Raw genomic sequence first — 23,634 nt, forward strand, 5'->3', positions numbered from 1 at the left:
CTCTCTCTCTCTCTCTCTCTCTCTCTCTCTCTCCCTCTCTCTCTCTCCCTCTCTCTCTCTCACACACACACACACACTCTCAATGATGGGCTGCATCAGGACAAATACAGAGAGCACACCGGCTCAGGCAGCACAGAGGAACACAGGGACACAGGGTTGACAGACACACAGCTGGAGCAGGCACAGTACTCACAAAGAACATGGACAGGGTCCTCCGGTTGTGAAGTCGCCGCTGGGCACAGGTGGGGTGGGGAGGCAGGGAGGGAGAGACACAGAGACACAGTGAGGCCTGGCAACAGGAGGCAGGTGTAGAGATTGGGGCATAGAGAAGGCAGAGGGGGCACCAGGCTGGCAGGCACGCCACTCCTTTCTGCAGTGTGGCAAGGGCGTGAGCAGGGACCCGGAGGGGTTGGGGCAGGCTAGGGGGACCTCACCAGGGTCTGATTGGCAGAGAGGAGGGTGGCCCCACTGTCATCCCCACGGATGGGCAGCAAAGGCATGGTGCCAAACTTCTGACGGGCGAGGTCAGAGGAGGAACGGCGTCGTAAGACCACTGGCTGCTGGTCATCATGCTGGAGAGAGGGTGAGGGGATGGCACTGGTGGGCATGGGAGGTGCTGAGGATCAGTGCTGAGTCCACAGACCTACCCCTCAGCTCTCTCCTTCCCCTCACCTGAGCTTTGAGGATGCTGGTGGCCCAGTCCCACATCTCATCCTCGTCTGTGCAGGACAGGTAGCTGGGGGTGATCAGAGGGGAATCAGCAGGAGGGGAAGGGGTCACAGCTAGAGGGATGGAAGATAGAAAAAGCGAGAAGGTAGAGGACAGGGAGCCTGACTGGGCCACAGGAGAAGCCAGGCTGGGAGGTACTCACAGGTGCATCTTCTCCAGGATCAACGTGAAGCCCCACCTGAGAGGCAAAGGAGAACAGTGATGGGTGATCGGAAAGGCCAGCAGGGTGGCAGCAGGAAGGCTCTAGAAGTGTGGACTGGGGAAAAAACTCACGGGGTGGGAGGCTTGAACTTCTTGCGGATTCCCAGGTAGACCTTGGCACCTTCCAAAGGCCACTCCCGTTCTGGTTTAGAGCTCTGACAACGCGAAGGCAGTCAGTGAGGTTGAGAGAGGAGAGAGAAGGATCGTGGTTAAGGAGGTCAAGAAGTCATGGAAGCACTGGGGTTGTGTGAGGTCAAAGGGTCACAGAAGTCAAAGGGCCAGGGAAGCAATGAGATTGATGAGAACATGGGCTGTGGAGTGACAGGGTCAGTGCCATCAGGGCTCCTCCCACACGGCCACCCAGCATCCCTCCCTGCTCGCCTAGGGCCCACCTTCTTCTCCTTGAGCAGCAGGAGGCAGCGGCCACGCAGCAGAAAGAATCTCTCCTGGAAGCGGTTTCCCAGCAGGCGGGGCGGTTCTTCCCGACACCGCAACAGGCCCACCCGTGGGCTCTCACGGCGGATACCTGGGCACAGATGGGCAGGGCTAGGTGGAGGGTCCCTGAAAGAGGCCTGGGAGGTGCTGGGCTGAAGCAGGAGGCTCACCTGTGAAGAGGCAGCCGGCATGGGCCTGGGAGACTTTTCTCAAGAGCAGGGAGGCCGAGCAGGGCTCTGGGAGCTGGCACCATTGTAAGGCCTGCTCTAGGACCCTTTCCTTGGGGTGCAGTGGTCGCTCTAAGGGGCAAGATGAGGGTAGGTATCAACCAGATATCGATCCACAGCCTGGAGCGCCCCCCTCCTCGCCCACCAGTCACTCATTCATTCATTCGTCCATTCCACCATCCAGCCACAGACATTATTTAGCACTGACTGTGCCAGGTGCTGGGCTGCCCTGGGGATACAGTGGGGAGCATGAAACACACGGCCTGCCTTCACAAAGCCCACAGCCTGGCGAGGGAGCAGAGAATAACAGATAAGTAAATGAGGTAACTAAAGACAAACCATTATTCTGAAAGAAGCAATAAGAAGCTGAGAGACAGTAACAGGGCAGCTACTGAGACAGGGTGACCAGGCAAAGCCTTTCAGAGGAGGCATTTGAAGGGACTGGGAAGAACAAGCCACGCTGAGATCGGGGGAAGAAGACTCCAGGTGTGACAAAATGCAACACCAAAGGGCCTGAGTTAGAGTGATGTGCTTGAGGAACTAAACAGTCAGTGTGGCTCAATCAAAGAGAATACGTTATGTGAGACGAGGTCTGAGAAACAAGCGAGGGCCAGACATTCAGGGTCTTGTGGGCTACAATAAGGGGTTTGAATTTTATTTTAAGTTCAATGGGAAGCCATTGGAAGGGTTTAACCAAGCGAATAGCATGATGATTTATGCTTGAAATGCTCATTGACTGCTGCGCAGAAAATGGATTGTTGGGGGGCGAGAAGGGAACATTGGCCAGCTATGCCCTTTCCCGGGCTGTACATTTTAGTGGTTAATGCTGGGAAGCAGAAAGATCATGGTGATTTCAACTAGGTTGGTGGTAACGATGGAGATGGAGAGGTGATAGATTCGAAATGACTCAAGAGGGCTAGTTGCCCATTGTGTATGAAGATGAAGGAAAGGAAGGAGTCCCAGAAGACTCCCAAGTGTCTGTCCTTGATAACTGGGTGAATGCTGGTGCACTGACCAAGTTAGGGAAACTAGGAAATGGCTTGGGCATTTTGTTAGGGGAGGGGACTGGGAACTGAGTTTGGTCTTAGACTTTTTTTTTTTTTTCATTTTTTTTTGGCTGTGCCACGCGGCTTGTGGGATCTCAGTTCCCCAACCAGGGATCGAACCCGCAGCCCCTCCAGTGGAGGTATGGAGTCTTAACCACTGGACTGCCAGGGAAGTCCTGGTCTTAGACGTTTTAAATGTGGATGCTATAAGATGTACAAGTGGATGTGTCAAGTAGCCAGCTGGATATGTGAGTCCGGAGCTCAGAGGAGAGGTCTGGGTCACACATAAACGTTTGGGGGCCGGCTTATTAACGGCATTTAGAGCCATGGGAATGGATGAGCTCATCCAAGGAAAAAATGTAGACAGAGAAAGGAAGAGGGTTGAGGACTGAGCCCTGGGTCCCTCCAGCATTTGGAGTCTGGGCAAAGGAGAAAGAGAAGCCTCCTTTGAGGTGGAAGGGAAACCTAGGTTCTGTGGGGTCCACGAAAGCCAAGAGAACAGAGAGTACTGAGAAAGAGCAAGTGGACAACTGCATATCTGGTAACACATAAGTCTTGGTGACTTTCACCCCGCACCACATGTGCACGCGCACATGCACGGTCATACTCACCAAGCTCCCCACGCTCTCGAATCTCAAACGTCACCCACAAGTCCATCCCGGCTGCCGTCCCCCGAATCTCCAGTACCTGGTTAGTCAGCTCCTCGGCAGTCAGTGTCGGGGACACCTGGGGTCAGGGCAAGAGCAGAGGACCCGTGCCGGTCAGGCCATTGCCCCGTCCCCCACCATCCTCTCATCTCCCCTCCTGTCCCCTCAGGACTGACCTTCAGGGTGACACAGTTGTCTGGGAGCTGCTGCTCTATAAAAACCTCCATGATGAGGTCTCCAGCCTGGGACAGCTGAGAGGAGGGGTAAAGAAATCAGGAGGACCCAGACGGTGCAAAGAATCAAGGTCAGAGGACTCCTCAGGTTGCCTCATGAGTGCTTCCCCGCCCCACAGAAGCCTCCTCCCAACCCTCACTCCAAACATCGCTCAGGTCCTTCAAAGAGAAAAAACTCCAGGCATGGCAGAACTGTGTACAGAGCTTCCCAAGGCAGTGCAGTTGTGCTTGGGAAGACAGGTTTGGAGTCAGACTGTCTGGGTTCCAACTCTGCCACTTGCTACAGTACAACCTTGAGTAAGTGACCCTCCAAACCTCAGTTTCCTTGAAAAAATGGGACTACCTACCTCCTGGAGTTGGGTGATGCTAAAGTGAGAGTACAGGTGCTTGGAATATAATTAGTCCTCAGCTGTTTGCTACTGTATTTGTTATTCTTCTCACCTATTTGTCTAACTTAGCTAACCCTTCCTTGGATCTCTTACACACGAAACTGAAGTGCTCCTGCCACCCTTTTGTAAAGAATCCTCATGGTGGAATAAATGGAGCAATTCCTAAACCAAACCCCCTCCCCAAAGCACTCCTCTCCTTGGGTTTCCTGTGTCCCAAAGAACTGAGGGCCAGTGTCCAGAAGCAGAAGGTCACCTTCCTGTCCTGATGTCCCCTCCTGGCCCACTCGGGAGTCTAGGGTCAGGACAAGTTACCTGCACATCCTTCCAAGTGGTGATAAGACTGACCTCCAAGTCAATCTGAGCTACCTGGTCAGGGTCGATCTGTGGAAGAGCCAAAAGGGTGAAGGTGTGTGTGTGTCTGTGTGTGCATTGGGGGGGGGGGGGTGGCGGGCTGCCGGGAAAGGAGGGAAGCAGGGAGAGATGTGCAAGACCGGAGCACCTGTAGGAGAGGGTTAGAGGCCAGAAGAGCTAAGAACCAGTGGGGCAAGCATGTTAGGAGCATAGTTGCAGGAGATTGGGGCCCAGGGCTCTGGGAGGTGGTCCCTGATGCGGAAGACCTTCAGAGGGCTAGGCTGGGCCTTTGTTAGGGTGAGCAGGATCCAGAGTCCAGGAAGAGGGACTGTAGGTCAGGGGTTGGGAAAGCTTACATCAAACACAGAGATGTAGCCGTCAATGAGTTCCTGCAGCACCCGCACCTCATGCTCCCCCCGCCCGTCCGTCTGGAACACGCTGGGTGCAAATAGCAGGGCCAGGTTCCGCGTGCACATCTGGTTTAGAGCCGCACACTTTTGCACCCTGCAGAGGGGTGTGAGGGTCATGAGGAATGCAGTGAGCTTCCGCTCACTCGTTCATCGACCCCTCCCTTCATTCAGCAAAAGGTTATTGAGTCTCTACTGTATGCCAGGCCCTGAGCTAAGCGCTTGAGATATGGCAGTGAGTTAGACAAAACCCTGGCTCTAAGAGCTCCCAGTCTAGGGGAGAGACAGACTTATAAATAGGGGTCAGCAAACTTTTTATGTAAGGGGACGGAGAGTAACTATTTTAGGCTTTCAGGCTATACAGTCTGCTGTGTAGGGTGAAAGGAACCATTGAAAATATATAAATGAATGGGCATGACTTTATATTTTATGTACAAAACTTTATTTACAAAAGCAAGTAATGGGCTGGATCTGGCCCACAGGCCATAGTTGTCCAGTCCCTGTGATATAGTGTAATCAGGACAGCAGAGCTGAGGCTCACCCCGGAGTCACTTAAAACTCTGTCTCCCCAGTAGACTGGTAAAGGTAGGTGTGCATCTTATTCTTCTTTGTGTCTGCAACATCTAATCTTTGCCTGGCAGAGAATAATAAATAAAACAAAATAATACTGATTGCTCACCATTTCTGAACGCTTACTACATACATGCCAGGTGCTGTAGTAAGAAGCTTACAAGGATCATCTCATTTAAATCTCGTATAACCTATGAGGTGGATACTATTCCTTATACCATCTTCCTGTTACAAATGAGGAAACCGAGGCTCAGAGACAGCAAATAACTTCTCTAAAGCCACACGCTAGGGAATTTCCTGGCAGTCCAGTGGTTAGGACTCTGAGCTTTCACCGCCAAGGGCCCGGGTTCAGTCCCTGGTTGGGGAACTAAAATCCCGCAGGCCGCGCAGCGTGGCCAAAATAAATAAAAAATTAAAGTCATGCGCTAGAACAGTGGAGCTGGATTAAGGCCTAGGTCTGTCTGACTCCAAAGTCCACGCTGTGAGCCTTTATGTTGTGATACCTTCACTTAACAATTATCTGTGGGATGAATATGTGAATGTAAACCAGGGGGTTGGACAGAGGTGATGAAGGGTCAGGGAGGAAGCCTGCAGGGGGTCTGGCTGTACTGACCGATAGAGATGCCCAATGAGGGTGGCCAGCGTGCGGCGGTTGACCCGTGGCAGGCAGCCAATCACTTCTTTGTATTTCTCCAGGCGCTGGTTCTTCTGGGGCAGCTCTGGGGATGGGATGGGGAAGGGTTGGAGAGGGTCAGGGAAGGAAGAGTAGAGGGATTTTTAGAGAAACAAACCCAGGATGGATGTGTTTCTGCCCCCTTCCCACCTTGCCTTGAGCTGAGTCCCTGGGTGATCTTCCAGTGGGGGAGTATTGGGGAGGGCGGCCGCCCAATCCCACAGGGGAGGCTCAGGGATTCTGGTGGGGTGGGTGGAGTTCCTGGTTGGGTCTTGGTTGTCGGTGAGGAGTTCTTAGGGATCTTGGGAGCACCTACCGGCAGCCTCCCTCCAGCGAGGCAGCAACCGAGCAGAGGTCACAGGGTCATCAAGCTCTCGAAAGAAGCGTTTGAGCGTGTCAGTGACATCCTCCACAAAGTGCTCCCCTGGTCGGAGCTTCACTGACCGGGCATCCCGCCGAAACTCAGCCAGGAGCCGCAGGCTGCGGGCGCGGGCGCCCCCTTTCCGGTATACGCCCTCCAGCCGGAGCCCTGAGAACGGCCATCATCTCAGCTCACCGCTGCCCAAAGACCTGCCACCACCCACCCACCATCCTGTCTGTCACCCCTCATGGTATGTGGCTATTGGAGGTAGGAGGGTCAGAGAGGAAGAAATCGGCCTCTGTGGTCTTGCTTCTCGGGTCCCTGCTCCAGCCCTCATCATCGGAAGGTCCTTGCCTAATCACACAGCAGCACCCTTCACGCTCTCTCTTTCTCCCCTCCCCCACTTTGATCTTTAAATAGCACTCTGAAATCTCATTACACTCAGGCCTCCTTATTCACAGGTTCTATACTTATGAATTCATCTACTTGCTAAAGTTTATTTGGAGCTCCCGAATCAACACTTGTGGCACTTTGCAGTCACTTGTGAACATGCCCAAGTGGAGAAAATGTTGAGTTGCCTGATGGACATGTTTCTAGCTAAGGCCTCATATGGTAAACAAGTATCATTTTGTGGTATAGTTAAAGTCACATTTTTTGCATCTTGTGCTTCTTTTTTGGGGGGGATTTCACTGTTTAAACTAGCCCCCAAGTGTAGTGCTGAAGTGCTGTCTAGTGTTCCTAAGCACAAGAAGGCTGTGATGTGCCTTGTTGAGAAAATACATGTGTCAGATAAACTTTGTTCAGGCATGAGTTGCTGAGTATTGCTGGCTGTGAGGTCAAAATTAACGAATCAACAATTTATATTAAATAAAGTATCTTTAAAGCAGACTCACAGATACAGAGAACAAACTAGTGGTTACCAGTGATGAGAAGGAATGGGGGAGGGGCAGTATAGGGGTAGGGGAGTAAGAGGTACAAACTATTTGGTATAAAATGAGCTATAAGAATATATTGTACAACACAGGGAAGACAGCAAATATTTTAGAATAACTATAAACGGACTATAAACTTCAAAAATCGTGAATCACTATATTGTACCCTTGTAATTTATCTAATATTATACTTCAATAAAAAAATTTTTTTTAAAGATGAAAGCTTGGAACTATACTCAATATCTTATAATAACTATAATGGAAAAGAATATATATATATATATATATATATATATAAAACTGAATCACTTTGCCATATATTTGAAACTAACACATTCAACATTATGAATTAACTATACTTCACTTTAAAAAAAAGAGGAAAAAAAATGGAAGCATAAAAATAAAGTGTCTTTAAACAGAAACACACATAAAACAAAGTTACATATTGATCAATTAATGAAAATATGACCAGAGTTTCCCAGGAACCTAACCCTGTATTTCCACTGGGGCAACGGTTCAGCATTCATTGATCCAGTCCTTTCAGTGACTTTATAGAATATAAGTACTGTGAATCACGAGAACTGACTGTATTTGTTTTCTTAATTATTACCCATCTCTCCCACCAGTCTCTGAGCTTCATATAACCTTCCTCGTTCACTGCCATATCCCCCGTGTCTGGCACAGGGGAGCAGCTCAATAAACATTTGTTGAACGAAGAGTGGCAGTGCGGGAACTGTGGAGGAGCAGGGAAGAACACCCACATTTTCCCCAGGGCTTTTTCACTGGGCTCCTACTTCAATCCTCTTATGAACACGAGGGAGGCTGGGAAGGGGATAGGGGTCTAGTGAGTGGGGGAAGTCAGTGCACGAGGCTACTGCCAAGGCGTGGAGAATGTCTTTAGCCACTGACTATCCCTTGTCCGTGTAGTAAGCACAACTACTTGTCGGTGCATGGATGTGCCTTTTTCCCCTTGACTGTCCTCCTTAGCTTTCTGTGAATTTTCCTTCTCAAGAGCCCAGCCTTCTAAAGAGGGTTTGCGGGGAAAAAAGATTCAACTTAGTCCTTACTTGGGAAAGAAAATAAAACGGAGGCCAAAAACTCACAAAGAATTCTGGGAACCCCTTGCATAGCTGATCCTTTATGGCTGGAAAACCTCCCACACAGAATAATTCTGCTCAGAGCCCCAAGGATTTTGCTGCACAGCATGGCTCTTGCCTTGTAGCTGCCCCCTCTTTGTTCTCCATGGCTCTGCATCTCCAGTCGCAACTCAGTGCCACCCTCATTCCATGCCCACGCCCCAGTAACAGCTGCCTTGGAACACTTCACTACCTGCCAGGTCCTGCGCTAAATGCTTTACATGTGTTATCTCACTATCACAACTATCTTGGAAGATGACACTGTTAGTAGCCCCATTTTAAAGATGAGGGAACTGAGGCTCACAAAAGCAAAGCAGCTTGCCAAGGGTCATACAGTCGTTGCTGTCAGGCTGCAGTCTCTGGAGGCAAAGCTTTTGAAGGCAAATCACACACACACAGGGCAAATACCTGCCCCCCCCCCCGCTGCGCCCATGTTCCCCATCCCCCACTCGGTGTCAGCCAGTACCCACTCACCATGCTGAGTGACAAAACTGATGCAGGCATCCACAATGATGGGGATGTCACCCCGGCTCATCTGCTGCTCCTGCAGCCCTGTGCCTCCCCCGCCGGCTGCCCCGGCAATGGCCGCGTTCCATGCTGAGAAGTCTAGCCGGCCCTCTGCCTGCAGATACAGTGTCCTGAGACCCAAGAGACCTGAGTCAGAGCCAGCTCCAGAGGAGTCCTCCGACTAAGAGGCCCAGGAGCACAAGGACCAGACTTCCCAGAGACACCAGCAGGGGGCAACAACACCCAACCCAGACAGGGACCCTGAACTAGGGAAGTGACTTTGAGGAAGTGGGCAGTGGTCCAGCAGGCCAGGGTGGAGGGTGTGAGCTGTGCTCTAGAAAGGGGGGCCCAGAGTCAAGGGTAGTGGCAAGACTTACCTTCCTGTCTCCACCAGAACCAAATGCTCTTTCTTGTCTGGGGTGTCAGTGGCTGAGACCACACCTGGGAGGAGAATCATTGGACATTATCATCATTGTCGTCTTCATCATAGTGACTAACATTTATTAAGCATTTAAGGTATGTAGGTTCCATGCTAGGAGCCTTACAAACAATACTGCAATAAATCCTGTGAGTTACATATTGTTATCCCCATTTTACACATAAGCTCAGAGAGGTTAAGTAACTTGCCTCAGATTACCTGCTATAAAATAGAACTCAAGTTTGTCTCCAAAACCTCAAAACACTATCCTACACTGTTCCTCTTTTAAGAGGAAATGAGAATTCCCAGTCCCTTCTCCCAGTTCCCAACAAGCAAGCAACTCCAAATAATGGTAATAACAATAACATTTATAGAATACCTACAAGATGCTTCCTGACAGGCTCTGTGATAAGTGTTTTACATGCATTGCCTTATCTGAAACTCATTACAACCCTAATATTGTGCCTGTTGTGAAGATGAGGCAACTAAAGCACAGAGAGGTTAAGTAACTTGTCCAAGGTCACACAGCCAGTAAGTGATGGAGGTGGGGGTCTAAATCTGGGCAATTTGACTCCAGAACTTGTGCCTGAATCCACTATTCCTGCTGTCTCCCATAGGGACCCCCAAATAGATGAAGGTCCACTACCCACCCTAACTCCCCATAGCCACCCTTCATCCCTGCCCCCAGCCCTGCTCACTGATCTCCTGTAGCCGGCGCAGATGAACCATGTCCTCGGGGGCTGGGGGGCCCGGGCCCGATGCTGGGCACAGGAAGAGGTGATCTCCACGAAGAAGTCCGAACCCAGAGAGCCAGAGGCCAGGGGCCAGGGCAGTATGGGAAGGGGACCGCAGCCACAGGCGGCCCAGCCGCAGCAGCCCAGGGCCCAGCAGCTGGTGACAGCTCAGTGGGGAGAACCACTGTGAGGCAGGAGGACAAGGGGAGAGAGGAAAATAGGGAAAGAGACAAGGAGTGGGGGAGAGAAGTAAGAGTGAGAGGGATAGGGAAAGGCAGAGAAAAACATGGAGAGAAAGCCAAGGAAACAGAGGAATGAAAGGGATGGGGAGAGAATGAAGGAAAGACCGGTGAAGGAGACAGGAGATGGATGGACAAAAACAAGAAAGAAATGCAATTCAATTTGATTTGCTCCAGCCAACCCAGAGAAGATCCCTGTGTGGCAGGCAGCCTTATGCCCTTAATTGGGATGTAGGGGAAGACAGAATGGGTAGCTACATGCTGTAACCGAAGAGTCACGAGGCCCCGGGAAGTCCCACCCTCTTGGGGCCGGGCAGAGGCTTCATGGAGAAAGGACTATTCGAGGTGAACCTCAAAGCAGTGCTTCTCAAGCTACTTGTGGTGAAGGAACAGGGAGTTTTAAAAAAATGTTCCAATCTGTCACTAACCAACACTTTCATTAAAAAGCAACAAAATGAATTACTAGAAAAATGAAATGAGAAGAATTACAAAATAAGCCCCCAATTTTTAAAATTAGATTGCACACATAAAATCTCTCTGTCAAATTGCTATGAAAGACTCTAAATGCGGACTCAAGCCCTGTACTTAAGCTGTCATGGGCCATAACAGAGTCCCTGGGCCAGGATGGGTTAACAGACCACACTTGGGGTAGCACTGCCTTAAAGGATGGGCTAGATTTTTGGAGAGTAGATAATACGAAGAGACTCGGACCTGGCTGGGAGGGCCATGACAAAGCCCTTAGAGGATACGGAGATAACTTCTTGGTGTGAGGAGTTACAGGCAAACCAGGAGAGTGGGGTCAGAAGCCAAAGCAGGGGAGTATTTCCCACAGAGGAGTGTGAGGTGCAGAGACTACCTGGTGAGGCCAGAAGGAGGCCCTTGGACTTTACCAAGGGCAGGTCACCAGCCACCTGCAGGGTAGCAGCTCAGAAGAGTATGGCAGAGGGGGGCAGCCACAAGGGGTTAAGGAGGAACTGCAGGCTGCCAGAGCACACAACTTTCTAAGGAGTTGTCAGGAGGGCGCCAGGATGGTGAGTTGAAGGTGGAGCAGGGCTGGGGGAAAAGCTGTTTAAGGATGGGAGCGATTGTCATCATCATTGCCATTACTACTTCAACACCCACAGGCGGAGGGCTTGCTGCGTGCCGGGCAGCGTAGGCCTCGTGTGTCACTTAATCCTCAACACTAGGGGGTGGGGTCTTTTACACCACTCTACTCACATGGAAGAGCTCACATGTGAGAGTTGGAGGACTCAAGTCCCAGGATATCTGACTCTCGCGCCTGAACTTTTAATGCCACAGAGGGGATGCAGGGTGGAGAGACAGTGGCTTGCCTGGGAATGGAGAAGGTGGAACAGATGAAGGCAGCTTTGCCTGTGGACTTGGAGATCTGAGAGTTGGGGGAAGGGAGTGGGAGTCAGAGGCAGCCTCTCTGTGGGAAGAGGCCCAGCACAGTGAGGTTTGGCCCATGAGCTTTGGAGACAGAGGCCTGATTTTCGTCCTGTGCTCTGCTGTCTCCTAGCTCTGTGACCTTGACCACGTGACTTCGTAACCTCTGAGTTCTTTAGGTGTGAAGTATTAATAATCCTTACCTCTGAGGGTTGTTGTGAAATTTAACTGAGACATTGAGTGGGCAGCGTTTAACACAGGGCCTGGTACAGAATAAGCGCTCAGTCAACCTTAGCTGTTAGTGGAAGGGGTAGGAGTGGCTGTAGGAATAAGAGAGGACAGGATGGGGGCAGGTGGGGACACGGAAACCATGAGCTGTCAGGGAGGGGGTCTCGGCTATCTCACCTTGCCCACAGCGCTGGTCCAGGCCTCCAGACTGTCAGCTCCATCTGTGCCAAAATGCTGGATCCTCCCCCCAGTGAGGACGAGCTCAAAGGAAAAGGGGAACCTGGAGAGAAGATGAGGTCCGGGCGGAGAATGGGGGTGAGTGAGGGGGTTGGCAGGCTCAGGCTCAGGAAGGGAAAAGGGGAGTTCAGGGAACATGGCGGGTGTTACCTGTCGAGGTCACCTGGGTCAGTGGGTGGGGGGTTCACACCCAGACATACGACATCCTGGGGCTGGATGAGGTTGAGGGGTTCAGGGCTGCTTTCTGACACAAACATTTCCAGAGCCGCACCCAGCACGCACCACAGTCGGGGGGGAGCTAAGAAGGAAACTGATGGTCAGCAGGTGGCTGACCTCTGTCCCCACTGTCAGAATTCCCATTTACCAGATATTTATCCTATGCCAAGCCCTCTGCCTGTGTATGATCTCATGTAATCTTCACGGCTCTACGAGGTGGGTTTTACATTCACTCCTGTTTTGCAGAAGGAGAAACTGAGGCTCAGAATTTCAGCAGCTTGCCCAAGTCACATGGGTAGAAAGTAGCAGAGTTGGGATTTGACCTCCACAGTCTGACTTCAAAGCACAGCCTCTCAACCATCACCCAATGCTGCCACCTGCCATGGTCCCTCTCTGACTCCCGGCACCCAGCCCACTCCAAGGCATGTCCCATCCCCGTCCTCTCCTCCCTGTCCCTCTATGGAACACCCGTGCCCATCCTGGTTTCTGCCCACCTCCTCGCATCCCAGAGGATTTCTGCCCTCCCTTCTCACCATCTCGGCCCCTGCGAGGGGGTGGCGGTCCAGCTTTGTTGCTAATGGGACCACAGTACAGGAAGCTGCTGTAAGTGGCAGGCACCACCACCTCATTGTACACGCCAGGGGAGGGGTCTGCAAGGGGAAGGAGAAGTGGTCAGGTCAAGCCAGTGTAATGGGACGGCCTGACCTCCTTGGGAAGGGATTGAATCAAGCAAGACAGTGGGACCCAACTCCACTGGCAGCATGGCCAAGTAGAGCCCAGGGACGTTTCGCCACCTAGATTAGAAAAGAGCGTGGCAGGGAGTGACGAGGCTTCTAAGCCAGGCGTTGCCCACTGTCTGTCCCCACCACAAGTCAGCTCTGGGTGGAGGCCTCAGAGCATGGGCCATCCTGTAAGTGTCTTGGCCCGTTTGGCACGACTACTTGAGACCAGCCTCTATAACATGACCATTTCTATGATCAGACTACCCCTGGGGAGGTGGGACCCGGCCTACTGGTTGATCCCATCAGGGGTCGGCCAGCAGTAACACCTCAAACCTCCAGATCCATTCCAGACAGTGGTCATTTCATAACATCAAGAAATAGGACCTGGAGGACCTGGAGGGTTGGGAAACTGCCCAGGCTGGACCATTGTGATGGGCTGGGTGAGAGGTATTTGCCCCTCCCCCCACCCCCCGGAAGAACCAAGGCTCAGATCGGGGCTGGGAGTTCTTGCAGGGAGAGAGAGGAGGCATTTGTGGGGATTACCTGCGGGCAGGAGACCAGGGAAGCTGCCATCGAGGGCTGGAGGGGACCAGGGCTCCTCTCCCTCAAAAGCCTCGACGCAGAGGAGCTGGGTCATGTTCTTTAGCAGGTTGGGTCCCGCCACAGCTGTACACAGTGCCTACAGGGAGAACACTGCAAGTTTAGGCATTTCAACTCAGAGACTGCTTTCCCCGCTCCCCATCAGCCCCGGCCCTCCCTCCTACCTGGAGAAGCTGGCTATGATCTGGATACTGAGGGTGGGGTTTCCGGAAGAGACCTAGCCGGTACTTCCGGGAGATGAACTCTCCCCGAGGGCCAGGGGTGGTATCTGGATGCAGCCCTTCACCTGGGGGTAGCGCTCCTGCCCAGAAGCGGTTGGCACGATCATTTCCCAGGACAATGAACAACTGTAGGATGACAAGGGGCAGAGGCAAGTGACAGGAACTCAAGAGTCCCCAGACATTCCAATCCTGCCCCAAGCAGGACCCAAGGCCTCTTCTGCATGCTCTCCTTCCATCCGCAACCCCGGCCCCCCACACAAACTTTCCTCCTCTTCAGACTCCTCACCTGCACTATCTCATTACTCCAGACACTTGTGTCCAGCTTCAGGCTCTGCACCTTGGAGATCCCAGAACCCAGGGCCCGGTGCTGACCTGTTAGGGTGTGAAGGGCATGTGGCAGGGGCACCCTGAGCCCTCCTGCCCCCAACTCTCTCCTTCGCCCCATTTCAGCTACAGGCTCCAGCCCTCACCTGCGCACTGCTTGCAGATGACCACCCCCAGGTTGACAGCGGCCCAGTCCGGGCGGGAAGCCTCACAGTCCGCACAGTGCCGGTTTGCCCGATTGGACCAGATCTTCTCAGCCACCTCGTAGTCAGACAGGGTCTCGGTTACTGCTTCCTGCAGAGCGGCCGCCCAGCTCTGCCGAGCCCCCCCAGACTCGGCTGTGAAGCTGAGGGGTGGACAGCCAGTCCGTGGGCATGGACACACCCCCCGACCTGTTCCATCCCCCTGGCCACATGTGGGCCAGCCCAGACCTTCCTGACATCCTTGACCCTGTTCACTGGCCTCCTGTCAGTGCACGCCCACTGAATCCTACTGAGGAGGTCCCGGGTCCTCTGCACCCCTGTGCCTCCACCAACGTCTCTCCCCGAGCCTTGCCTCCTGCCAGTCTGGGCCCCACCTGAAGCAGCGATGCGGTGTGAGCAGGTCGAAGCTGCGACTCTTGGTCTCCCGGACACTGCAGCCTTGCAGTTCAATGAAGCAGATCCCGATGCCCAGAGAGAAGGCCTGGCAGGGTCGGGGCAGGCACAATGAGGCCAGAATGGGCTATAGGTCAGGCCCCTCGGCCCCAGCCCGGCCCTCCTCACCTGCTCACTCTTGTACAGGGCCAGCTCTCCGGGGCTCAACGCAGCAAACACCTTGGCCTTGTGCCCACGCAGCTCCAGCATGCCCGTGCGAAGGGGTCGGGGTGGCTGCGGGGGCCGGGGGTGGCCCAGGAGGCGCTGCTCCTTCAAGCAGGATTGCACCGTGGAGCACCACGTATCCCGCTGAGCTGGCGGGGGACAGGGAAGAGGGTCAGCCGGCTGTGTGCTCACCTGGCCTCCCCAGCCCTGCCCTGGCCCGGGAGGCCCTGGCCCTCACCCTCGCTCTCTGTGCGGAACACGAACACCCTCTGGCCGGTGACGACCTGGAACTTGTTGTCCTTGCTGCTGCGGGTCATCTCGATGGCTGTCAGAGGGATCACACCCTTGGGGAAGGGGTCCTGGAGGGACAGACCATTGGCCCATGGGGACAGGAACTCAGCCACGTGCGCTGACCCCGGGGGGGCCAGTGCCAACTTTTAATGAGATCAGCACTCATTCCGCAAGCAGTGGGGTACAGCTGCTAACCTAGCTCCTTTAGATGCTGACACCAGTCATGCGGTACGTGCCTCCCCCACCAGGGGGGGACTGGCCTTCCAATCCTGAGCCTCCCTTAGCCCTCCCTCTCCCTCTCCCTTTCCCCAGGCCCCATGTAGCGTCTCCCGGACCCACCTTATCGCTGCCAAAGTACATCAGACTCCTCCCATTGAACTGCACAAAGCGCCTCTGGAAGACGTAGTTTCTGGGGAAGGCAGGGGCCGAGATCAGTAAGTGATGGAAGCTGCATCCCGGGGCGTCCTAGGAGCTGGGAGCACTTGGGGCCTGACCTCCACCACCACCACGCAGCCTCCCACGCCCCCCTCCCCTGCCATTCCCAGCAGCCCCACCCCTGAGGGGAGAGCTTGTCTAGCCAGCCACTGAGCAGGGGCGTGGGGCGGTCTGCCGTGGAGGAGAAGCTGGCATAGGGTGAAATGAGGTCATCGTTGGTCTCCGCGTCCAGGGCGGGCAGTGAGAGGGTGGAATCCCCCGGCAGCTCAAGGCTGGCATAGCCAGCGTCCTCTCGTGCCTCCAGATCCTGCCTGCTGAGCCTGTGGGAGCCAAGACAGAGAGGGACACACATTAGACCCAGTTCCCTGGACAGCCCCACCCTCAGCGCCTAGTGGAATGCCTGGCAGGTACTGGATCTGCTTTTCAAACAGGGGAACAGGGAGGTTGAGAACCCAAAACACTAGCATGGAGCTTCTTCCCCGAGCACACTTGGACTTTGCATTTGAAAACTTTCAGTCTGGGCTTCCTTGGTGGCGCAGCGGTTGAGAGTCCGCCTGCCGATGCAGGGGACACGGGTTCGTGCCCCGGTCCGGGAAGATCCCACATGCCGCGGAGCGGCTGGGCCCGTGGGCCATGGCCGCTGAGCCTGCGCATCCGGAGCCTGTGCTCTGCAACGGGAGAGGCCACAGCAGTGAGAGGCCCACGTACCGCAAAAAAAAAAAAAAAAAAAACCAACCAAAACAAACAAACAAAAAATTTCAGTCCTTCGCCTCTGCCATTAGGATTACTTGGCAGAAAATTTGGGGAAGGGCTGAGTAGATGGCTTTCTGCCACAGTTGCCCATATCTCATCAATAAGCCTGACTGGTTCTTGCTCCAGAAAGTTCTTGCCTTTCTCTCTGGGGACCACGCTTCCATCAGTTCTCACCGAGGTGAAGGGAATCGCCTAACTGGTCACCTGCTTCCACTCGCACCCTCCCACCAAACATCCGTTCTCCCACTGACACCAGAGTGCTCTTTTAACAATGCAAATGAGAGCATTTCACTCACCAGCATGAACCTCTACAATGACTTCCCATTTGCACTTAGGATAAATTGAAATTCCTTACCAGGGGCTGCAAGACTCTGTACAGTGAGACCCGTGGCAACTCCCCTGACCTCACCCTGTATCACGCTCACGTTGGCTTACTACAGTCCAGCCACATTCTCTTCCCCAGTTCGGAGCCTTTGCACATGGTGTTCCCTCTGCCTAGAGCATGCTTCCCTGGGCTGCTTCTTCTCATCCTTCAAGTGTTCCTTCTCAGAAAGTCCTCTTTTATTCTCTAGCACTTTCCAGTGGTTCCTTACCTCAGCTGCACAGAATCACCCAGGAAACTTAAAAATACCTGTATATGAGCCCCATACCAGGCACTTAAATTTGAGTCTGTGGGAATGAGGCCCAGGCATCTGTTGTTTTAAAAGTTCCCCAGGGGGCTTCCCTGGTGGCGCAGTGGTTGAGAGTCCGCCTGCCGATGCAGGGGACACGGGTTCACGCCCCGGTCCGGGAAGGTCCCACATGCCGCAGAGCGGCTGGGCCCGTGAGCCATGGCCGCTGAACCTGCGCGTCCGGAGCCTGTGCTCCGCAATGGGAGAGACCACAACAGTGAGATGCCCGTATACCGGTAAAAAAAAAAAAAAAAAAAAAGTTCCCCAGGATGTAGTGCAGCTGAGGTTGAGAACCTCTACCCCATTTGTTTCCTACTTCACTGAGAAACTGAAGCCATCAGACGAGAATCCCCGCAGACTCCCAGCGCCTCATCTGCCCCATTTCACACACACACTGCCTTCCTCCTGGTACTGGAATAAATAGCCCTGTCTAAAGCCGGTCCGTCCTCTGAGCACTTGATCCTAGTCCCCTCACCTACACAACGACATCGCTCCAGACTTTCTCTCTTTTCTCTCCCCTACATCAGCTAGTTCTCCCTCTCTACCAGGTCATCCCTATTCACCTATGAACATACGTAGCATTCTATGCTATAAAAACCCCCTTCTTGACTCCACTTCTACTCTCAGTAACCACTCCAACTCTCTGCTCTGCTTTGCAGAAAAACTCCTCAAAAAATGTTGTCTTCACATTTGCAACTCCTCTCCTTCCGTTCTCTCTTGAGCCCACTCTGACCCAGCTTTCATCCTCAGCACTTGTCAAGGTCCCGAGCGACCTCCATGTTACCAGTTCCAGAGGTCAATTCTCAGCCCTCAACTCACCCAACCTCTCAGCAGCATCTGACATAGCTGACCTCTCCCTCCTCCTTGTACATTTTCTTCACTTAGCTCCTGCGGCATCAACTTCTCCTGCTTTTCCCTCTGCTTCACTAACCATTTCTTTTCAGCCTGTTTTGCTGATCGTTCTTCTTCTCCCAAACCTCTTGATACTGGAGTGTGCTTGGCTCTCTGCTCTATCAACACTCAGTCACAGCTACATATACCCATCCAAATGCTGACAACTCACAAATCTGGATCTGCAGCTCGGGCCTCGTCCCCAAACTCCAGACTCGTACATCCAGTGGCCTATTTGCCACCTCTTCTTGGGTGTATAGTACACACCTCAAATTCAACACATCTAAAACCGAACGCCTAATCTGCCCCCCACCTACCTCTGCTTTATGCCCAGTCTTCCCCATCTCTGACCATGGCAACTCGAGGGACTTCCAGTTGCTCAGAACAGTGCTGTGGAACTAAATCTTTGAAATGTGGTTGTTTCATAGTTACAGCACAGCTCACACCAGACTAGCCCCGTTTCATGCGTTCAGCAACCACACTTGTTTACTGGCCACCACAACGGACAGTACAGGCTCAGACCAGAACCCCTGGTTCTGTCTTTCTTGACTGCTCTTTTCTCTCACACCTCAATTTACCAGAACGGTTCGCCTTCAAAATACAACCCAAACCAACCACTTCTCACCATCTCCACTCCCATCACGCTAGCCTGAGATGTCTCACCTAGATCACTGCAAGAACCTCCTAACTAGTCTCTCTGCTTCTGCTTTTGCCCCCTACAGACCATGCCCAACACAGCAACCAGAGGGATTCTTAAAATGTAAGTCAAAACCCTTCCAGGGCTTCCCTGGTGGCGCAGTGGTTGAGAGTCCACCTGCCGATGCAGGGGACACGGGTTCGTGCCCAGGTCCGGGAAGATCCCACATGCCGCGGAGCGGCTGGGCCCGTGAGCCATGGCCGCTGAGCCTGCGCGTCCGGAGCCTGTGCTCCACAACAGGAGAGGCCACAACAGTGAGAGGCCCGCGTACCGTAGAAAAAAACAAAAAAAAACAAAAAACCTTCCGGTGGCTGCCTTCCCATTTCACTTAGAGTAAAAGCAAGTCCCTACAAGGTCCTACCCATCTGGCTCCTTTTACAGCTCTGATGGCAGCGTCTCCCCCAACTCTTCCCACCCTGCCCCACTCTGCCCCAGCCCGGCCGACCCTGTCATCACTCCTGGATCCCTGTGGGCAACTGGCCTCTTTAAAGCCTCTATTCTGGCCACTCTTCCTGCCTGCAACACTCTTCTCCTAGAAGAGGGCTAACTCCGTCCCCTCCTTCAAGTTTTGGCTTGAATGTCATCCTCTTAATAATGGCAACTCTTAATGAAAAACTGCAGTCCACTCCCCCCTCACTCCATCCCAGCCCTCTTACCCGGTTCGATTTTTTCCATGGCACTTATCACCTTTTAACGTATGGTGTAGCTCATTTATTATATCTGTTGTTAATTAACTATCTCCCCACAAGGGCAGGGATTTCTGATCTATCCCAAGTATCTACAACGATATCCGGCATTCAGTAGGTGCTCAATAAAGATAGTTAAATGAAGGAATGAAAGGCACTTCTCCCTATTTTAAATCATACATCCATTTCTTTGTTTACCTGTTTTATTTCCTGTCTGTCCCCACTGAGTCACAAGCTCCCTAATGGGGCACTGGGTCTGTCATATTCATCCTGTACCTCAAGAGCCCGGCTGGCACACAGTGGACACTCAATGCACATTTGACAAATAACGGGAAACACGGCCACCACCAGCTCAACCGCTCCTCAAGCTGCCCCTCTTCCTGCCATCATCATGCTATGGACCACTCACCTGTGTTCAGCCCTTTCCTGACAGATAACTCTGCCTTCTCTTCTGTCAGGGACCCCTGGGACCCCCACAGGCTGGACACCATAGTACAGGCAACCAGGGTCCATGATGTGCACTGGCAGGAGGAAAAAAAGGGGAGACAGGGAAGAGGTCAGGTGAGAGTGTCTGACGTCCTGAAGGGCACTGCCCCTCTTCCCCCAACCCATGATAACCCACCTACCTGTGCCCGTTGTGGGCCTGAGGGCAGGAGTGGGGGCAGTTGTCTGGGAGCTGTCTGGGGCCCTTAGGAGAAAGGTCTAGTGTCATTAAAGGAAAGAGAAGGAAGGACAAGTCCTCATGCCCTGTTCCTCCCTGCCCCCAGCATGGGATCCCCAGGGAGCCAACTCCACTCACATGTCCTGAGCTGTCTGTGCCCCGCCTCTTAAGTCCAAGCCGAAGTAGATGGCATTGGGCATCATCTCCACAGTATTCAAGGCTGAAGGCTGCTCAGAGGAGGACCTCTGAGGGACAGGAGGGGACCTCGGGCTGGCCTCTGGGCTCTTGGATGCTTCTGGTCTCCAGAGAGCTGGACTCAACCCAGGCCTCTGGGTGGTGGTGGGGCCACTGAGCCCACCAAATACCGTCCTGGGCTTAGGCACAGGCTTGGGGAGCTGCGCTTGGGGGACTGGGCTGGGCGATGGCTCCATGGCACTTTCCAGTTGGGGATCCGGGGAGCCCTCTGCCGTGCCCGCCTGCAGCAGGCGCAGAATGCGTTTCCGATGCCCTGTGGCGTTGATGCCCAATTGCCTCAGGTCCTCGTGGCCCAGGCCCCGGGCTGCACCCGCTGTAGCCAGGCCATGCCGCCGGAACACGTCTGCATACTGCTCCAGGTGCACCGTGGCCAGCCACACAGCGATGTCCAGGTCCTGAGGGGCAGCCATGGGGGCTCAGGCCATTGCTGGGGGGAGGGGCAGGGTGAAGGGAGGGCTCAGGCTGAGATTCCCCCTCCCTGTGCCAAAGTCTGAGGCCTGGACAGGGGTACCAGACTCCAGTCTTCCTCCAAAGAAGAATGACCAGAGGCCTGTAATCCGGGGGCAGAGCCACCCCAGAACATGCTTTCTCATTGCAGGTGAACCCCTTCATTTGCAGATGAGGAAACTGAGGCCCAGGGAGGGGAAGAGGCTTTCCCAGGGCTCACAGCAAGTTGGCTTATCGATGGCAGTGCTGGTCCCTTAGCTCCTGCCCACCCTGTGTCCAGGTCAAAGCTCTGCCTCTGCATTACTGCACGTTCAACTAAGTAAGTCTGGGACAAGAGGCCGGAACCCTGCCCCTGCAGGGTGAAGGGGGGATGGTGGGGAGGAAGGGCCCACGATGCGCCCTAATCCTGCTGTGGCACAGCGTGGGGATAGGGCAGCTGTGGCACAAGAGGACAGGGGAGATGCAGATCCCACTCCCGCTGGTTTCCAGAGCTGAGGTACAGGCTCGGGCCATCCTAATCCTGGACGTTCCCAGTTCCCCCTCCCCTTCCACCTATTGTCTCTGCTCAGACTTCCTTCCTTTCCCTCCGGCTCTGGCTGCCCCCACATCCTGCCTCCCTTGGTCAGGCTGCCCAGAGAGCTCTAAGCAGTACCGACATCTGAGCAGAGGCCACTTGGGGAGTGAGGATGGGGCAGAGAACTGAGTCAGAGAGATTAGGGACCAGGGGTACACCAGGGTCTTCACTCTGCAGCATCTTCTCACATACGTGTGTGCAAACAGGAGCACCCACCCTGCAGGAACTCACAATGTGAAATGACATCCCCCTACCTCTGCTTTCTCCAAGTCCTCCTTCGCCCTGCTCATGCCTTTGGACTCAGGTCTCTGAGGCTCTGTCCCATTCCACCAGCCTGACCCTGACCCTGCTCTACTGCCTAGACCTACCTTGGATTCTGTCTCCCTGAGTTTTATCTCTACCCTGTCCCTGTCCCTACCCCACTCCATCTCCATCTCCATCTCTACCTCTAAATCCATCTTGGTCCCTCTCCTTGTTTTGCTCTCTGTCATTAAGCCTCTCCCTGACTCCGTCTCCAATTTTAACTAGATCTTCGGTTTCATCTGTGTCTCTGGCCACATGAAACTGGCTCTAGGTTTCTGTCTCTGCCTCTGCCCTGACGGCTCTCTCCCAGTTTCTCTCCTGCGGGGTCCCGGCCAGGACTCCCTCTCGCCCCAGCATCAGCTCTGGCCTCTCTGCCTCTCTGTGTCCGAGCCCCTCCCCAAGCTAGGGCCGGGGTGCTGCGCCTCCCGCCCTGACTCAGAGTCCAGTTTCCCGGTGACTCAGGCCCGACTCGAGGGCATGGGACTGGGAACTAGGAGGTGCGCGGGGCAGGAGTGCGGGGGGGGGGGGGGGGCCAGGCCGCGCGGAGCAGCTCCGGCTACGACGAGGGAGGGGGCAAGGAGGGAGGGGGCAGAGACCGGCAACCCGAGGGAGGGGCGGTCGCGGCGGGGAGGGGGAGAGGGGAGGGCCCCCGGCGCGGAGCGGGCCGGGGATCCCACGAACGCTCTCGAGGAGGTGATGGGGAGGAGTCTGGGAGGCAGGGGCCCGGGGGTGCGGGGGTCCTCACCTCACTAAGCGGCTGCAGTCGGCTCCCAGGTGCCCGACGCGCTGCCGTAGGCTCCGGGTCCTGCCGCGCCGGCCCCGCCTCCCCTCAGCCCTCCCCCGACGGGGCCCAGCCCCGCCCCGCTCGTCGGTTCCCTCGGCGGGGCCCCGGCCACTCCTTGTGCAAGCGGCGGCCTCCAAAAGGTTTGGGCTCCTTACCCAACCGCTGCGCTTATCTCGCAGCCTGGCAAGCTCAGCCCCTTTAGGGGCCAAGAAAGGGGGGGACCGGAACAGGGTTGGAGGCCGAGACAGCCTTAGAGAGCAGGACAAAAAGGCAGAGACCAGACGGAGATGGGGACAGGGGTAGAACCAGAGAGAGAAGGAGAGTGCTGCGGAGGACAGCTTTGCATTCCCTCCGCTGTTCCCTCCCCGTCCGGCCGAAAGGGGAGGGAAAAGAATAGGGCCTTAAGTCCCCAGGGCATCTCTCCCACGCCCCGCAGGGTGGCTGGATTCTGGTACCCAGTTAATGAGGGAACAGAAGCTGATATCCACAAGTCACGGATATCCACAGCCTTCCAAGCTGGCGAACCTTCAGGAGCCCAGCCGTATGACCTGGGGGAAAGAGGCAGAGGCCCAGAGGAGGAGTCCGCGACTGCTTCTCCCTCTCCAAGGGCCTGGTCTAGGTTTCTTCCCAGAGATGAAGGTCAGGTTTCGGGGCTGCCTTTTTGAAGATAAGGCTGGTGCCCTGTAAGCACGGTGACCCGGCGAGCAGCCTTTGCATCCTGGGGCGAAGGCCCTTCTCCCCACCCTCCCACTGCAGTGTGTGTGTGTGTGTGTGTGTGTGTGTGTGTGTGTGGTGAGGGGGGCGGGAGAGGGGTCCCTGAGGAGAAACGGCCCTTCTCCCCTCTCGGGATCTTGCCTGGAGCCCTAACCTTAGAGCCTGCCCCCAAGAGCCTGAGGCGCCTCCCCCTCCGAGTGGGGCTGGCCTTTAGCTGTGTGTGGCGTTGGGGGGCGGGGTAGGGGCGCCCGCTGGCCGGGCTGTGCTTTCCGGTTTGTATGAGAGGAAGTTGGCTGTGAGCAGACACAGGAACTATCAGTAGCTAGGGGAAGACCCCTGCCTGAGGGGAAGGTGAAGGGAATGTGGGGAAGTGGTCCCCGCCTCTCCCAGCTGCCCCAGCTTGTAAGGGGACTGCCATTTTCAGCCTCCTGGAGCCCTTCTAGCTGAGAAAGAGAATGATAATAATTAATACTTCAAATGGCCATAATAATGGCTACCAGTTA

The 23,634-nt window shown here is 54.4% G+C and overlaps 1 protein-coding gene across 3 annotated transcripts in view; it reads right to left on the reverse strand.

Moving 5' to 3' along the window:
- The window catches only part of ARAP3 (ArfGAP with RhoGAP domain, ankyrin repeat and PH domain 3), a 28,998-nt gene extending 6,463 nt beyond the window's left edge, over positions 1–22,535 (reverse strand). Inside the window, exons 1-32 of one of the 3 annotated variants that reach the window (XM_029215810.1) lie at positions 22,379–22,535; positions 20,193–20,704; positions 20,020–20,081; positions 19,803–19,914; positions 15,815–16,015; positions 15,600–15,669; positions 15,208–15,328; positions 14,934–15,118; positions 14,747–14,853; positions 14,316–14,515; positions 14,132–14,217; positions 13,789–13,971; positions 13,568–13,703; positions 12,836–12,952; positions 12,237–12,384; positions 12,027–12,129; positions 9,961–10,180; positions 9,222–9,285; positions 8,812–8,975; positions 6,225–6,437; positions 5,849–5,954; positions 4,615–4,762; positions 4,220–4,288; positions 3,462–3,536; positions 3,250–3,364; positions 1,536–1,664; positions 1,323–1,456; positions 1,003–1,085; positions 872–907; positions 673–736; positions 435–572; positions 194–232 (exon numbers count right to left, since the gene is read on the reverse strand). In XM_029215810.1, coding sequence (XP_029071643.1) covers positions 194–232; positions 435–572; positions 673–736; positions 872–907; positions 1,003–1,085; positions 1,323–1,456; positions 1,536–1,664; positions 3,250–3,364; positions 3,462–3,536; positions 4,220–4,288; positions 4,615–4,762; positions 5,849–5,954; positions 6,225–6,437; positions 8,812–8,975; positions 9,222–9,285; positions 9,961–10,180; positions 12,027–12,129; positions 12,237–12,384; positions 12,836–12,952; positions 13,568–13,703; positions 13,789–13,971; positions 14,132–14,217; positions 14,316–14,515; positions 14,747–14,853; positions 14,934–15,118; positions 15,208–15,328; positions 15,600–15,669; positions 15,815–16,015; positions 19,803–19,914; positions 20,020–20,081; positions 20,193–20,485 — 3,921 coding nt within the window. In that variant the 5' untranslated portion in view covers positions 20,486–20,704; positions 22,379–22,535. Of the gene's footprint in view, positions 1–193; positions 233–434; positions 573–672; positions 737–871; positions 908–1,002; positions 1,086–1,322; positions 1,457–1,535; positions 1,665–3,249; positions 3,365–3,461; positions 3,537–4,219; positions 4,289–4,614; positions 4,763–5,848; positions 5,955–6,224; positions 6,438–8,811; positions 8,976–9,221; positions 9,286–9,960; positions 10,181–12,026; positions 12,130–12,236; positions 12,385–12,835; positions 12,953–13,567; positions 13,704–13,788; positions 13,972–14,131; positions 14,218–14,315; positions 14,516–14,746; positions 14,854–14,933; positions 15,119–15,207; positions 15,329–15,599; positions 15,670–15,814; positions 16,016–19,802; positions 19,915–20,019; positions 20,082–20,192; positions 20,737–22,378 lie in introns of all 3 variants that reach the window. The other 2 variants (XM_029215808.1, XM_029215809.1) reach the window with 2 other exon arrangements.
- Positions 22,536–23,634: the final 1,099 nt, after the last annotated feature.

The sequence above is a fragment of the Monodon monoceros genome, unplaced genomic scaffold (genome assembly GCF_005190385.1).
Source record: "Monodon monoceros isolate NGI ecotype Baffin Bay Population unplaced genomic scaffold, NGI_Narwhal_1 Super_Scaffold_12, whole genome shotgun sequence".
NCBI lineage: Eukaryota > Metazoa > Chordata > Mammalia > Artiodactyla > Monodontidae > Monodon > Monodon monoceros.